General features: G+C 37.5%; 1 protein-coding gene across 3 annotated transcripts in view; it reads right to left on the reverse strand.

Moving 5' to 3' along the window:
- The window catches only part of LOC101899941 (rap guanine nucleotide exchange factor 4), a 310,188-nt gene that overhangs the window by 64,934 nt on the left and 227,816 nt on the right, over positions 1 to 17,438 (reverse strand). The window contains exon 1 of one of the 3 annotated variants that reach the window (XM_005190426.4): positions 3,502 to 4,695. The exons of the other annotated variants lie outside the window; for them this stretch is intronic. Coding sequence (XP_005190483.1) covers positions 3,502 to 4,050 — 549 coding nt within the window. The 5' untranslated portion in view covers positions 4,051 to 4,695. Of the gene's footprint in view, positions 1 to 3,501; positions 4,696 to 17,438 lie in introns of those variants that run through there. 3 annotated transcript variants of the gene reach the window in all.

Consider the following 17,438-nt stretch of genomic DNA (forward strand, 5'->3'; position numbering starts at 1 on the left):
TTTTGGGGGAGGTACCAGAAGAAAGGTTCCGACCTCTACCATCTGGGTATAACAGATTTTGTGTTTATTGAAATATTGAGATGTACAAAGTCTGAATGGAATCGGATTTTAATTTCCCTTTTTCATGAGCCGCAGGGGTATTCAAAATATTGACCCTTTTGTGGGGGAGTTACCAGAAGGAGTGCGCCGATATATCCCATCTTTACGGCAGATCTTGGGTTAGTAGAAATGATGTGATGTAAATATGTATGAAAAGAACCGGATGCTTATTTCGGATTTTATTATCGTCTCCGTTATTCTAAACTTTAACCTTTTGTGCGGGAGGTACCAGAAGAAATTGTCCGATCTGCACCAAATTTTAACAGATCTTATGTTGATGGAAATATTAAGATGTACCAAGTCTGAGTGGAATCGGATGTAAGTTTCGCACTTTATGAGCTTAATGGGTAATCAAATTTTTAACCCTTTGTGAGGGAGGTACCAGAAGAAGTGGACCGATACATTCCATCTTCACACCGGACCATGTGTTAATAAAAAAATGTTGATGTGTTTAATTTGAAGTCAATCGGACACTTACATCACATTTTATAATGGGGAGGTACTTGATGAAAATACTAGGACTCGCAAAGTAGGGACAAAATCGGATTGTTCTTTTACTTTTTGTGCATTAAATTATTTTCTTTGAAAATGTTGACATTATGTGTGGGAGGTACCAGAAGAGGTAAACCGATATTGCCCATCTCCGAAATCTAACTAAATTTGACAATAATATTACGATGTACCAAGTTTTGATTAAATCGGATACTCCCTTCGAGAGATATCGTGCGCACCAGCCAGCCAGTCAGACACCGGTAGATCGGGTCCAAATGTTCCGAAACGGATTTGAAACCGTTATTTCGATGGGGCACGTTTTGGCCGTATTAAGTAATATATACTCTCTCCAGCCATAAGGCTGAGGGTATAAAAATCTAAATGGATACTACAACCTATGACAAAAAAAAAAAAAAAAAAAGAAAAATACTTATGCAGGTCAAAGTCTTCGTATAGCCCCTATATAACGGAACTTCTCAATATTCGGTATTTTAAAGGACATTATATTAAAGAAAGGACATTATTATTATAGTCCAGAATTGTTTCTTCTAGCAGAGCTTTTAAAATAGTTCTGATCTTAGTTTATGTGAGGGTGTGAAACACTAAATCTGATCAAACATATATGTGGGAGCTATAGCTATATCTAAACCGATTTTCACCAATTTTGATGTACTTGCTTCAATGCTGAATTCCGTTGGAATTGCCAAATTTCAGGTCAATTGGACTGATATTGGTCATTTAGTTCACAATTAACCCGAAATCTGATATGGGAGTTATATGTAAATTTGAACCGATTCTCACCAATTTCAATAGGGTTTGTCCTTGCGCCAAACAAATATTGTTTGGAAAATTTCATCTCAATTGGATAATAAATGCGATCTGCATTTTTTTTTTTCACAAGAATACATGGATAGACTGATTGACATGTATAAATCGACTCAGAAAGTGATTCTATGAAGATCCTCAAAAGTATCTGTGGGTCTATCACGCTTCCTTCTCCATGTTACAAACAGAGGCATAATACCCTTACCCTTATATGGTGTAGGGTTTAAAGACAATATTCTACACCTCTTCTTGATGTTGGATAATATTTAAAATCTTTCCCCCTGCCATTTTGCTGTATATTTCCCTTGGTGAGGAGAAAAGACTTCATGGGGCAGTCTTCTATGGTTTAGAGTCATAGGGATTGGTTTTCTGCAGAAAAGAAAACATTGTGAGCTCTTCTATTAGAAATATGTCCTTGAATAATTCAACTCTTCTAACAAAGGCTTTTGAGGATTTTGCTCTCTGCAGAAAATTTTGAAATATCATCTTTTCCAAAGACGATCTTGAGAGGACATTTTTTCCAAAGAACATTTAAATCTTCTGGTACCTCCCGCACAAAAGGTCAAAGTTTAGAATAACGAAAACGATAATAAAATCCGAAATAAGCATCCGGTTCTTTTCATATTTCATACATCACATTATTTCTACTAACCCAAGATCTGCCGTGAAGATGGGATATATCGGCGCACTCCTTCTGGTAACTCCCCCACAAAGGGTCAATATTTTGAATACCTGCAGCTCATGAAAAAGGGAAATTAAAATCCGATTCCATTCAGACTTTGTAGAGGTAGAGGTCGGACCCTTTCATCTGGTACTTTTCAGAGGCCTCTTATGCGAATGAAGTTCTTCTATTTGAAAGACAACATTGAGGCATAGGCCTCAAATATACATATGCAAATCACATGTAAATCATTGTGTCATATTGCCCAATAGAATACCGTGAAAAGCCAACTCCCTGTGAGTAATTCGACATCGCACCGAGATAAGATACCGAAGCAGAAAATATAAACAAACAAGTAAAAAAGCAGTAAGTTCGGCCGGGCCGAAATTTGAATACCCTCCACCATTTGGAAAGAATTAGAAAATTTTCAAAAAAATAAAATCCATTAAATTTTTTTACATCTAATATAAGAAGGTGCCAATGTATGGGGGTGTATATGATATTGTGGACCTATTGGAATAAATCTATGTCTGGGTGTAAAGTATTTACAAGGAACTCCTTGTGTGGATTTTCAGATAATTCCGTTGAAAAATTTGGGTAAAATCATCAAAATACCGAATATCGGGGGGTACAGTTATATGGAGGATATACGATATCGTGGACCTATATAGACAATTCTTTTTCAGAGGGTAGAATACTCACAAGGGACTCCTTTTGTGGAATTTCAGACACTTCCATTGAAAAGTGTGGCTAAAATCGTCAAAATACCGAATATCGGGGGAACCGTTTTATGGGGGCTATACGATAATAGGTCCACGATATAGATAATTCTCTGCCGAGGTATAAAGTACACACAAAGAACTCCTTGTGTGGATTTTCAGACAATTCCGTTGAAAAATGTGGGTAAAGTTATCAAAACACCGAATATTGGGGGGGTACAGTTATATGGGGGAAATACGATATCGTAGACCTATATAGACAATTCTCTCTCAGGGGGTAAAGTATTCACAAGGAACTACTTGTGTGAATTTGCATACAATTCCATTGAAAAATGTGGCTGACATCTTCAAAATACCGAATATCGGAGGGTACCGTTATATGGGGGCTATACGATATCGTGGACCGATATAGCCCATCTTCGAACTTGACCTGCCTGCAGACAAAAGAGAGATCTGTGCAAAATTTTAGCTTCCTATCTTAATTCGTTTAGACTGTAGCGTGATTATAACAAACGGACGGACAGGGCTAAATCGTCTTAGAATTTTACGCTGATCAAGAATATATATACTTTGTTGGGTCTAAAATGATTATTTCGATGAGTTACAAACGGAATGACGAACTTAATATACCCTCCATGCTATGTATGGTGGAGGGTATAAAAATAAAAATAAAAAACGTAAAAACAAAATTGACAAATATCATACATGATCACCAGGTTCAAAACACGATACGGGACGTATAAGGCGCCTGCGAGGAGTCTCACCGCGTCGATAATGATTCGATGACGGGCCACCATTGCGAAGCAAAACGGAAGAACTCAGCGTTAGAACGGAAGTGGCCATCGACGTCGTTGTTGGCTTTGATTTGGTATTACAACAACCATTTGCAACTAAGCCAATATTATTACATTTTATTGTATTATTATTGTTGTTGTAGGGCGGAGGAGGAGCAGGAAGTGAGGGAGTATGATGATGACTATTATTGTGATGATGGTAATGATGATGTGGTGTGGGTAACGTGGCATAGGAGTTGGGATATTTATTCGTCATGGCACATTCACCGCCACTGATTTGAGACAGATTCTCCTGTGAATGTGGCCTTCTTTGGTATTTCAGCAGGACACACACATCGTCGTACGTGGAGGCCACAATATGTTGGGACCATCGTTTCGTGGCCGACGAGGATGAGGATAATTTCGATGATGCAGCAGATCTTAAAGATTCACTGGATATGGACGATGAATTGGAGGCCATAATTGGCCAAATTTGCCGGCTTCACTGGGTTACAACACAAACGATTTGCTCTTAACTTAACTTTTGTAATTTCTTTATTATTATTTCTATTGTTGCTGTTGTTATTTTGCCTTGGGATATTATTTAACTTCATGGCTTCATTATGATATTTTTATTTTATTTTTTTTTTTCAATTTTCTTTTGCACTTTTTTTTCTGGGTTATTGATTTATTTTGGGGGGTATTTTGGTTGGTTTTCTTTATTTTATTTTTTTGGTATTTATTCCATTTTATTATTTCATTGCTTCTGGGAAACTTTTAATGCATTCCGTTTCTCGGCGAATTGATGGATTACGGACCCGATAAACCGTATTCACTTCGCAACGAATATTACGACGACCGCAACAATTCCCAACAACCTCTGGCCATAACAGCTGTTTGCCTGCTACTACGGCCTCACTCGTGCCTTGGCGCATTGCAAAGTACACGCCGAAGTTAGCGTAACGCACACAGACGCCATACAAAAATAAACGTCAAACAACAACAAAAGAAGTAACTAACAACAATAACTGATTAATACCGCCATCGCGAATGCCACCAACTCAACTGGTGTGTCTGCCGCTTTTTGACACTGCGAGCGTAATAAATGTTAATTTGTTTTCTTTTCTCCGATAAAAAAATGAACGAAAACAATAACAACCAACCCAACCTGCCATACACTGCTCGGCATAATTTCTGTTTTGTTTAAAACATTAATGAATACAAGTATGGATGGGTATTGTCGCACGAAAGTACATATTTGTCTCTTGAGGCGTCCGGTTATCGCGAACAGGCATCCAGTTGGGGTGGCAGGGAGAGAGAGAGAGAGAAAGAAGGCAGCAATGAGAGTTATAACTGGGGAAACAATTGGCAATGTTTTTATACCCTACACCACAAAGTGGTCAGGGTATTATGTCTTTGTGCATTTGTTTGTAACAGGCAAAAGAAAATGAGATAGACCCATAGTTCCTTTTGATGATCTGCATAGAATCACATTCTGAGTCGATTTTTGCATGTCCGTCCGCCCGTCTGTCCATGTATTTTTGTAAACAAAGTACAGTTCGCATTTATTACCCCATCCAGATGAAATTTTGCACAAATCATTTGTTTGGCCCAAGGGCGAACCCTATTGAAGTTGGAGATAATCGGTCAAAATTTAGATGTAGCTCCCATATATAACTTTGTCCGATTTGCCATTTATTGTCCACCAAAGTGTAATATCAGCCCGAATAGTATGGAATTTTGCACGTACGATCAGATTGGACTTCAAAATAAGTATGCCGTAAGTATTCCATTTGATCGAAATCGGTTCAGATATAGCTATAGCTCCGATATATATTGTTCATCCAACTTGTTATTTTTGTCCTCCGCCGCCGTAATATGCACTCTGTAACAACAATATTTGGTGAAATTTATCAAATACAGCTCAGAAATACATTTGCTAAATTTTATCGAGATCGGTTGAGATTTGGATATAGCTCCCATACATAACATCGTCCGATTTACCTTTGATTGTGCACCAAACGTCTAATATTTGCCCCATTGGATGAAATTTGGCACTTACGATCGAACTGAGTCTAGAAGCTAGTATTTCAAATTTGGTGAAGATCGGTTCAGATATAGCTATAGCTCCCAAATATACTCTTCAATCGATTTGTCATATTTGTTACCCACAGCCGTAATATGCGATATTCAGGGAAATATATCAAATACAGCTCAGAAATATCTCTGCTAAATTTTATCGAGATCGGTTCTGATTTGGATACAGCTCCCATATATATTTTTTCTTCGGCATACTTAGTTCTTTGAACTTTAAATTATAACTATAATCATAGCGTGTATGATCGAATTCTCCCATAAAAACTTTTAATTGTTATGCGGAGCTCTACTAAATTAACAAAGTGGTATAGGGTATCATAAGGTCGGCCCCGCCCGACTTTAAGACTTTCTTTACTGGTTTCTATTAATAGAAAGAAAATAAGAGGTCTTTTGGTTATAGAAGACCTTAAGGGAAGATCCAACAAATTGAAGAACTACCAGACACAATAGTCCAACGGATTGGTATCCGGAGATTTCGGTGGCCATTGTGCGCTGGAAATGAAGCGAGAAACCTCATTTTGTAACCATTCTTGGGTGCCGGTGCTGAGTCTTGTTGGAATGTCCAAGGTCTGCGGGCAAAATGTTTGAGTGCTCAAGGCTTTAATACACCCTCCAGAATATTTTCGTGATAATATTCAGCATTAATTCTGATGCCACGGTCGATTAATACGAGCGGAGAGTGATCATCGGCTGTTATGGCGGCCCACACCATAACCATGGCCGGCGCTTGAGTTCTGGTGGCCAACCGAAGGTGCACATTTTAAGCTGACCTCTTTGGCAAGTAAACACGATAATTTTGTTTGTTTACAAAATGCTGAACAACGAATGTTTTGTTATCGGAGAAAACCAAATTCTGCTGTTCACCACTTTCGGTCAAGCGAAGCAACTCTTTAGCTCTTTTAAGTCTATTTTCTTTCCGTTGCGGTGTAAGTTCTTGCACTTTTTGGAATTTCAATGGCTTTACCCCGAGCTCATTTTTCAATATTTGCCAAATGGAATATTGCGATATGTTCAGCTTCAACGAGCCATTTTTCGTCCACTGAGACGCGGGTTTCGATCAAGTCGCTTCTGTACTTTTCGAACTTTTTCTGCTGATGTTGCTGTTTTCTTCCGTCCACTTCCTTGATGTCGGGTTATGTACGGTAACGAGCGATGGTACGAGACACAAAAGAGTTATTCACATTTAAATGATGGAGTGCTCTAACGAAAGCCACTTGAGGTTTTCAAGCCAAATATAGCCACACTATCCCGCTTGAATTCCATCACGAATAACATTTTGTTCTGGAAAAATCTCACCAAAATGCTTTGGTACGCTTGTAAACAGTATAATCAGCTGTCACTGGAATACTTTTAACAGCTGTCGGACGAGTGGCTTAGAAATGATAGCAGTCTGAAGTTGGTTGCAGTTTTTTCATCTCACACTGTATATTCTTGATCAGCATAAAATTCTATGTCGATTTAGCGATCCGTCCGCCTGTCTGTCCATCTGTGGAAATCACTCTAGCTTCCGAACGAATTAAAGTAGGTTGATAAAATTTTACTTAAATGTATTATGTCTGCAGGAATTTTGGCAATGAAAATGGGCCATGTAGGTCCACGTTCTGGTATAGCCCCCATATAACGGTACCTCCCGATATTCGGTATTTTGATAATTTTAGCGACATTATTCATCGGAAATGTTTCAAAATTGGTATTTAAAATTGGTAGTAGATGCTACAGCCTATGACAGAAAATTGTCTGTGAAGGTTCACGTCTTCGTATATCCTCCTCCCGATATTTGGTACCTCCCGATATTTGTTATATTGATGATTTTAGCGACAGTATTCACCGGAAATGTTTCAAAATTGGTAGTGGATACTACAGCCTATGACAGAAAATTGTTTGTGCAGGTTCACGTTTTGGTATAGCTCCCATATAATGGTACCTCCCTATATTCGGTATTTTGATGATTTTAGCTAAATTTTTTACCGGAATTGTTTCTAATTTGATATGTGAAGTTCGTAATGGATACTACAGCCCCAGACAGAAAATTGTCTGGCAGGTTCACGTCTGTGTATAACCCCCATATAACGGTACCTCCCGATATTCGGTATTTTGATAATTTTAGCGACATTATTCTGCGAATTTGTTTTTCAAGTTTCGCATTCGAATATTGTGATGGCTTATGACAAAAGTCATAATATAACGGCTACATTCGGTATTTTTATAATTTTTAACGGATTTACTGCTTACCTACTGTTATACGCTCAGCCATGTGGCTAGAGAGGGCAACAACAACGTGTCTTATCACAGAAAAAAAATTATCTCACAGAACAAGAAAGGATCATTCCATTTTGTTCAAAGTTTGCAAATCCCAATAGGTTAGATGTGAAAATAGACAATATAGACCGACTCCTTCTAGTACCTCCCTTAAAAAAGTGTCAACATTTTGAATAATCTCAACGCTTATAAAATGTGAAATAAGAATCCAGTTGTCTTTAAATTTCGCAACATCCGAAAAGGCCTTTCACAGTATGGATCAAGATATTCCATAGAAAGGTTACCTCGAGGCATTCTATTATTAGATGACATTTTAGAGGTTTCCTATAGACTGAAGACGGTGTAAAGGTCTTGAGTTCTTTAATTTCCAGAAGAGCTCTCAGAGCTTTTTTGTCGCTAGAAGAAATTTCAAAGATTTCAGAAAAGAGACATTTTAAGGGTCGTCTGTCTTAAACTTTTTCTATCATAGAAGAGCTTTTTAAATTCTTCATCATATGGAACTCCTTTGGGAGATTTTTTCTAAAAAGAGCTTTCACAAGCCTTCTGTTTAAATACAGTTCTATCTAGAAAATCGTTAAAAAGATATGTGTATGCAGTAAAGATTTCAAAAAATGCCTCTGCTTTCAAATTCATTCTGTTTGCAGAGGAGCTTTTATAGGCCTTCTTCCAGAAAGGTTGTGTGTCGCCATAATGCCTTCTCCAAGTTGATTTGTCTGTAGAAGAAATTTAAACGGTTTTCTTTAAATGTAATGTCGTTCGAAAGTCTTCTGAGTTCTTCAATTTCAAGAAGAGCTTTCAAAGTCTTCAGTCGCTAGAAGAGCTTTCAAAAGATTTTTGGTCTTCAGAAAGCTTACAAAGGTTTTCTGTTTTTTCAGAAAAAAACTTTCTTAGATCTTCCTTACATAAAGGTCCATTCAAAGATCTTCTGCATATTGAAGAGCTCTCAAAGGCTTTCGAAACTTTTAAAACTTTTAAAGCTATTCTGTCTTTATAAAAATATTTCAAAAGGTTATTTGAATAGAATATAGCGTTTTAAGTCTTTGATATTCAAAGAAACGGTCCTAGAGCTCTTTGCGGTAATAGACGCCATTCAACGATTGCTATGGGCCCTCCACAATCTGTCAACTATTTCCCATTGTCGTTTTAATCAAGAAAGTGATAGTGCCATTTTTCCCTTTTCGCCGTCTTCAATTATTCACTTGAAACTAGTTCTTATCGCTGCTGCTTCTGCCCCAACGACCATAAACCGCTAAGCGTTTTAAGTGAAACTCATTAGCAGATGATTTCCATACGTGAGGATGAATGAATGTCTGAACGAATGAATATCTAATGGTGTCCATTAGCTGTAGCTATTTTAAGTACCTTGCAATTGCCGTTTATGTAAACTCGTTAGATATTGTCGCTATGGTCTTGAAGCTTTCGTTTTGAGAAAATATCGAAAGTGAAATGGGGGTAGGTATGAAAGTGAAGGTTATGGCGACCAGTTGAGGCGGGTTAGTAGGGGCCTTTATGTTGCAAATGTATGTTTGAAGGTATTTCAGTTGCCCATATTCGACGGACCCATGGCCCATTCCAAACGACGAGGCTTGTCCGCAGGCAACATTCTTTGCGTCAATTGAATTTTGTACGGAAACAAATGGAAATCAATGCGAATAATTCGTTGTAAAGTGGACCGAGCCATGCCCAACTGCTGAGAACGGCGTTTTTGGGATGTTCTTGGGGACCTCTCAACACTAGCTCGTACGGCAGCGATATTTTCGGCCTATCGCCTTGGTCGATTTTTTTATGGCCTCTTTGGATTAGAGAGAGCCATACCAGTCGACAATTTTTCGTATAAACGCTTAATGGTGTTCTTAGAAGGCGCACTTCTCACATTTTTTAATGTTTTAAAGGCACATTGAGTTTTCACAATTGACTTCTTCTATTTCTAGAGAGCTCGCGTGACGTGTATTGGTTCATTGTAAAAATCTGCTTGGACTGACGCTTCAAACGCGGTATGTCATTAAGCGATGTGACATCTCTGTCAAAAGTTATGGCGTTGCCAGATGGGTCCGTCGAATATGGGCAACCCTGTATCATAAAAATAGTAGGATGTGTGAAATTTGAAGACAATCGGACTCTTACATCATATTTTTCAAGATTTATGATTATTCAAAATTTTGTGGGAGAGGCACTTGCTGGAGTGGACCAATATTATCCGTTTTGACACGAGACCTAGAACTGACGCAGATATTAGAATTTGCGAAATTGGAAAAAAATTAGATTATTGCTTCCCTTTCTGTGCAGAAAATATTTATTTTTGAAAATTTCGACCATTTGTGGGGGAGGTACCAGAAGGAGTGGACCGATTTTGCCTATCTCAACACCAGATATTGGGTTAATATAAATATTGGGGTGTAAGAAATTTGAAGACAATCGGAATCTTACATCACATTTTATAAGAGTTGTAATTATTCAAAATTTTGACCATTTGTGGGGGAGGTACTTGATGGAGTTGGCCGATATTATCCATTTTCATACCTGACCTAGCACTGACGCAAATATTAGGATTTGCAAAGTTGGAGCAAAATCGGATTATCATTTCTCTTTCTGTGCAAAAAATATATTTTTTTTGAAAATTTCGACCTTTTGTGGGGTAGGTACCAGAAGTAGTGGACCGATATTGCCCATCTCCAAACTCGATCTAAGTTTGACAAAAATATTACGATGTACCCAGTTGAGACCAAATCGGATACTCTCTTCGAGAGTTCTCGTGCGCACCCGCCAGACAGACATACAGACGGGCGGATTGACATCGCTAGATCGACTCCAAATGTTCTGAAACGGATTTGGTCCAAAGAGACCTAGGGTCTAAAACCGTTATTTCGACTAGGCACGTTTTGACCGTATCAAAGTGTACATACCTCTGTAGCCACATGGCTGAGGGTATAAATATCAGTTCTGGAAACGATGTCTAGATTGGCTTGCATCTATGGAAGGTCTTCGGCAGGCAGGTTCTGAAACGGATTTGGTCCAAAGAGACCTAGGGTCTAAAACCGTTATTTCGACTAGACACGTTTTGACAGTACCTCTGTATACCCTCTGTAGCCATATGGCTGAGGGTATAAATATCAGTTCTGGAAACGATGTCTAGATTGGCTTGAATCTATGGAAGGTCTTCGGCAGGTCACTTATATACAGCAGACACTTGGAAGGGATTCCAGATAATAAATGCCACCATAAGGGCTACTACAAGCTGTATATTTATATTTACAGGATTTCTAGCTATTGGTGACCTCAGAAGGTTTTAATCTTAAAAACTATTTTAGAATGCCCTCTGCCGGCATTCTCAAAAATATTTTCAGTTTACCCGGAAGAGCAAATCTCATTTTATTTTTTAAAACAGAATTTTGTTTATACCCCTCGCCTTAATTTATCTTTAGATTTTGGATCAAAGGCCCTATTACCAGGGCCCATCAATCTATCCACATAGGGTAGCCACTTCCTCTTATATCTCCGCACATGCTACATACATATGTATGTACTTGCTTTCCGGGAGAAACTTTGTAGCTATTATTGGTCTAGTGTTGATGTTGTTGCCGTTCTGCTCACATTTCCAATTCATTTCGTTTTCTTCATACCAATAACAACAACAACAACAACAACAACGAAAAACAAGTATCTACTCAACAAGTAACCGGCAAGTATCGTCGTCGTCGATGTTGATGTCGCTGTTGCTTTTGCTGCTCCGTCATTCATAGAAGCATTGAAACTATTGCCGTTGCCTTGCCGGCCCGAGGCCTTATCAGTAGCAAATACTTGACGTTGTGTCGTTGCTATTCCACACCAGCCAGCTATATGGTCGGTCGTACATGGGCATGGTTGGAACATAGCTGTGTGACGCAGTCATTGAAAGATATCAACGGGGCATGTTGACAATGGCAGAAGCGATGGCTGGAGTTGAGGATTATTTATTTTGTATTTTATTTTTTGTTTTGACATTAGTTGTTGTTGTTGTTGTTTTTGTTGCTGTAATTGTCTTTAAACGAAATCCATCAACATGCCATCAACGTAAAATGGTTTCCATTACAATTGTATCGCACGGATGGATGAATGGATCAAGCGGCACTACGACTACCACCTCCAACACTCACGCACACGTACCTACACTCCAAATTTTATTGATTGAAGTGGGGGAAGTCTGGTGGGAGATCAATATTTATTTCGAATCTCTCATGATGGAGAGGGAATGAATTGTAGTTTTTTTTTAGCTTAAAACAAATACCCTGAGGCCATATCACTGATCTACAGAGCCACTTGTGTGTACGAGCATTTTGACTGCTACTGTAAGCGATAAGTAATTTCAAGTGGTCGATGTCGATGTCTATTGGATCCGGTTTATTATCTTTTGAACAAGTATTGTCGGGTGTTGAAAACATATGATTTCGATGAAGATTAGTCCGCGAGTTTTTGTAGACCTAGAAGGAAGATATTTTATGCGTGGAAGAGAAAGAAGACCCAGACGCAAAGGTTTTCCGTAGAAAGATGCCCGTAAGACCTTATCAACGGTAGAACAGCTTTTCCAGGTGTTTTGTTTTTTAAATTAGCTTTGTTAGATCCTTTGTCTCTGTAAAGCTTTCTAAATGTTTTCACTTCTAGAAGAGTTTAAAAATGTTATTGTCTTTAAACCTTCTTTCCTGGGTCTTGTGTTTATAAAAGTGCTTTCAAAAAAAGTATTTCCTTCTAGAATAATTTTATAAGATTTTCTGCCTTTGTAATTGATTTCGTAGGTCCTCTATTTATAGAAGAGCTTTCAAATATATTCTGTCAGAAAAAAACGTTGTTTATAGGTAAACTTTAACCTATGTTCATAGATGAGCTTTTTAAGTTAGTCTTCGCTAGAAGAGATATTTAAAAAGTCTTCAGTCCATAAATACGCTGTCAAGGTTATTCAGTCAAACGAATTTTTATAGAGAAGTTATCAAGTAGGTCTGTCACTGAAGAGCTTTCGAAGCTTTTCTATGCTAAAAGAGCTTTAATAGATCTTGCTTATATGCTTTTAATATTTTCTTATTATACCCTCAGTCATAAGGCTACAGAGGGTATATATAATTTGATACGGCCAAAACGGGCCTAGTCGAAATAACGGTTTTAGACCCTAGGTCTCTTTGGACCAAATCCGTTTCAGAACATTTTGAGTCGATCTAGTGATGTCCGTCCGTCCGTCTGTCTGTCTGGCTGGTGCGCACGATAACTCTAGAATGGGGTATCCAATGTGGTCCAAACTGGGTAGATCGTAATATTTTTGTCAAACTTAGATCGAGTTCGGAGTTGGGCATTATCGGCCCACTCTTTCTGGTACCTCCCCCACAAAAGTTCGAAATTTTCAAAAAATATATTTTTTGCACAGAAAGAGAAAGGATAATCCGATTCTGCTCCAACTTTGCATATCCTAAAGTTTTGCGTCAGTACTAGGTCAGGTGTGAAAATGGACAATATTGGTCCACTCCATCAAGTACCTTCCACACAAATGATCAATATTTTGAATAATTACAACTCTCAAAAATGTGATGTAAGAGTCCGATTGTCTTCAAATTTCGCACATCCCAATATTTATATTAACCCAAGGTCTGGTGTTAAGATGAACAATACCGGTCCACTCCTTCTGGTACCTCCCCCACAAAAGTTCGAAATTTTCAAAAAATATATTTTTTGCACAGAAAGAGAAAGGATAATCCGATTTGGCTCCAACTTTGCATTTCTTAATATTCGCGTCAGCGTTAGGTCAGGTTTGAAAATGGACAATATCGGTCCACTCCACCAAGTACCTCCCCCACAAATGGTCAAAGTTTTGAATAATTACAATCTTATTAAATGTGATGTAAAAGTCCCATTGTCTTCAAATTTCACAAATCCTAATATTTGTATTAACCCATGGACTGGTGTGAAGGGGCAATACATCGGTCCACTCCTTCTGGTACCTCCCCCACAAAATATTGAAACTTTGAGTACCCATGAAGCTCATAAAACGCCAAATTAACATCCGATTCCATTTAGACTTGGCACATCTGTCGCAATATTTATATCATATTTTTGGGTCCGATAGGAAATAGGCTATATTGGCCCATTCCTTCGGGACCTGCTCCATAGATGGTCAAACGTTTGAATAATCTTAACACTAGTCAAAATATATTTAAATAATCGAATATAGGCTGAGGGTATATATCTGGCGGCAATACCGACTGATACTTTTTAACTTTTGTTTTAAATGAAAATCTATCAAAGTGGGTCTGTTGTTGAAGGGTTTCTGTCCAAAAAAAGATTTAATGGATTTTGCGTATATTGTAAAGTAACCAAAGCTTAATCTAGAAAAGCTTTCAAAGGTATTTTATCTAAACTGTAAAAAAAGCTTTTAAATATAAGCTTTCTAAGGTTTTTTCTATAAAAAGCTTTTGTAGATCGCGTAAAGTCTTCTTTATCGAAACTTTTCTTTTATTGAATAGCTTTTAAAGATTTCCATAGAATTGATTTCAAAGACAATCAGTAGTCAGAAAAGCGCTTTGAAGGATTGTATGTCTGTAGCTGAGCTTTTAAAGAACTTCTGAGTATAGGAAATGTTTACAGAGTCTACTGTTCATAAGGGTTTACCCAGGGTATTCAGGGAGAGAGACGGAGAGTTTCATAGGATCCTGTCAAAGAAAAAGCTTTTTAGTGAAGACCTTTTATTGTTCTTTTATGTGCAGATATGTCTTCCGCACATAAAAGAACAATAAAATGTCTTCTTAATCTTAAAATGCATAGAAAGTTGCTTCTAACAGTTGTCTAGCTTTAAATAAACTACTAAGTACATGAAGGCGACTTAAAAAGGTCGCAGGTCTATAAAAGAGCCACTTTTACAGTTCCTCTGCTTCCAAGAAGGCTTTTTAAAGTATTCTGCCACTGAAGACATATGTTTGAAGTTTCTTTTTTAAGGATTTTCTATCCAGAGAAGTACTCTGAAAGGACATAGTAATCTAGAATAGCTTTCAAAGGACTTTTGTCTATAGGAGATGTTTAGAAAGTCTTCTGTCCATAAGTGATTGCCAAGGAAGGGAGGAGAGAGAGATTCAAAGGTTTCTTGGTAATGAAAGAGCTTTTATATGTCTTCTACACATAAAAGAACATTAAAGATCTTGTTAATCTAGAACAGCCCTCAAATTCCTAGAAATTAGCTTTTATCACTTGTCTACCTTTAAAGAGACTTCAATGTGCATGAATACAACTTGAAAAGGTCACCGGTCTATAAAAATTTCAATTTCAATTTCACCTTATAAGAGCTTATGAGTTAGAAACATATTCTGTATATAAAAGAGCTTTCAAAGGACAGACCTTTTATAGGACTTCAGTCCCTAGAAGACCCAAATAATTTTTATATCTTCAGTGAAGCTTTTCAGAGTAGTCAGCCACTGGAAAAGCAATCAAAGGTTTTTTTTTGCAAGAGCTTCCAAAGACCTTTTTCTCTAGAAGAGCTTTCGAAGGGTATTCCATGCTGGAACAACTATAAAATTTTTGTCTACTAGAGCTTATAAAATGCTTCTGGTTGTATATATCATTTCAAAAAAAAATCTGTCTACAGAAAAAACGTTCAAACGGTGTCTATAGGTAGAAGAGTTTTCATAGAGCTTTCTCTCTATAAAGAGCTGCAGACCGAAGATCCAATTAAAGTCTTCTCCAGATCACCGACGTTTTTCCAAATCAACGGAATATGTATTCCAGTTCTTTCCGAAAGCGAATACATTTTTGAGATCTTTTGAAGAATAAACACTATCCCAGGTCTTTTCCTGTCTAAAGGCCTTTGAAGGACATCTGTAGACCAAACTCTTTTTCGTTATCTTTCGTAGTTTAAAGACATTTTCCAGGACTTCTGTAGACCGAAGTTCCCTTGTATACCCTCCACCATACTATGGAGGGTATATTAACTTTGTCATGCCGTTTGTTACTCCTCGAAATACTCATGTCAGACCCAACAAAGTATATATATTCTTAAACAGCGTAAAATTCAAAGTCGATTTAGCCATGTCGGTCTGTCTGTCTGTTGTAATCACGCTATCTTTCGAACGAATTGAAATAGGAGGCTAACATTTTGCACACATTTTTATTTTGCCAGTAGGCAAGTTATGTTCGTAATTGGGTCATGTAGGTCCAGGTTTTCATATAGTCTCCATATAACGGTAACGGATATTCGGAATTTTGATGATTTTAGCGAAATTATTCACCAAAATTGTTTCAACTTTGGTATTTGAAGTTTGAAATGGATACAACAGCCTTAGACAGAAAATTGTCTGTGCAGGTCCACGTCTTCGTATAGCACCCATATAACGGTAGCTCCCTATATTCGGAATTTTGATGATTTTAGCTACATTGTTTACCAGAATTGTTTCAAATTTGGTATTTAAAGTTCGTAATGGATACTACAGCCTATGACAGAAAATTGTCTGTCTAGGTCTTCGTTTAGGCCACATATACGGGACCTCCCAATATTCGGTATTTTGTTGATTTTAGCCTCATTATTCACCGAAGTAGTTTCAAATTACGTATTTAGAGTTCGCGATGGGAACTACAGTCTGTGACAGAATATTGTCTATGCAGGTCTAGGTCTTCGTATAGGGCCCATATATCAGTACCTCCCTATATTCGGTATTTTGACGATTTTGGGTACAATACTCACCGAAATTGTTTGAGATGTCGTATTTAAAGTTCGTAATGGATGCTACAGCCTACGAAAGAAAATTGCCTATGCTGATCCAGTCTTCGTATAGCTCCGATATAACGGTTCCTCCCCATATACGGTATTTTGATGATTTCAGCTACCCTATTCACCCTATGGCTTATGACAAAAATTTTCTATGTAGGTCCACGGCGTCGGTATTTTAAAATTTTAGCAGATTTTTTAACGGATTTTATGTTTTAAAAATTTCCAAAAAGTGGAGGGTATTTAAAGTTCGGCCCCGCCGAACTTAATGCTTTTTAACTTGTTAGATATTTTATCAACTACTGACCTTTGGAAAGTCTTTTTATAGCCTTGTATATTACTTGTAGAACCGTTTTATTTTACTTTTATAATGAAGAGCCCTTCGAGGCCTTCTAAATAGTGGAGAGAATAACTTCTGTCTTTTCTAAGGAGAATGCCTCTTATATATCCTTTATTATGAATAGAGCATTTAGGGTGTACTGTGAGAAGAAGGCCTTTCAAATATTTTCTATATAAGGACATTTTGAGGTCGTCATTTGACAGAATATTTTCAGAATTTTTAACGGAAATTATTTTCTTAAACCATATCCTTTTATATTTCATTACACATTCTCAAAGGATTTGTTATTGCTTTCACCATTTTGCCCAGCAATTACAAGCCAAATAAACAACATAACTGTCCTTTTTAACTTCTGACATGATGCCTGTGGATTTCATTCAACATTTTATTTACCTCAGAACTGAAAAAGGATTTAAATATTTAACTTCCTCCCTTTAAGGGTATTTAAAATTTCAACCTCAAT

This window comes from Musca domestica, unplaced genomic scaffold (genome assembly GCF_030504385.1).
Source record: "Musca domestica strain aabys unplaced genomic scaffold, Musca_domestica.polishedcontigs.V.1.1 35, whole genome shotgun sequence".
Classification (NCBI taxonomy): domain Eukaryota; kingdom Metazoa; phylum Arthropoda; class Insecta; order Diptera; family Muscidae; genus Musca; species Musca domestica.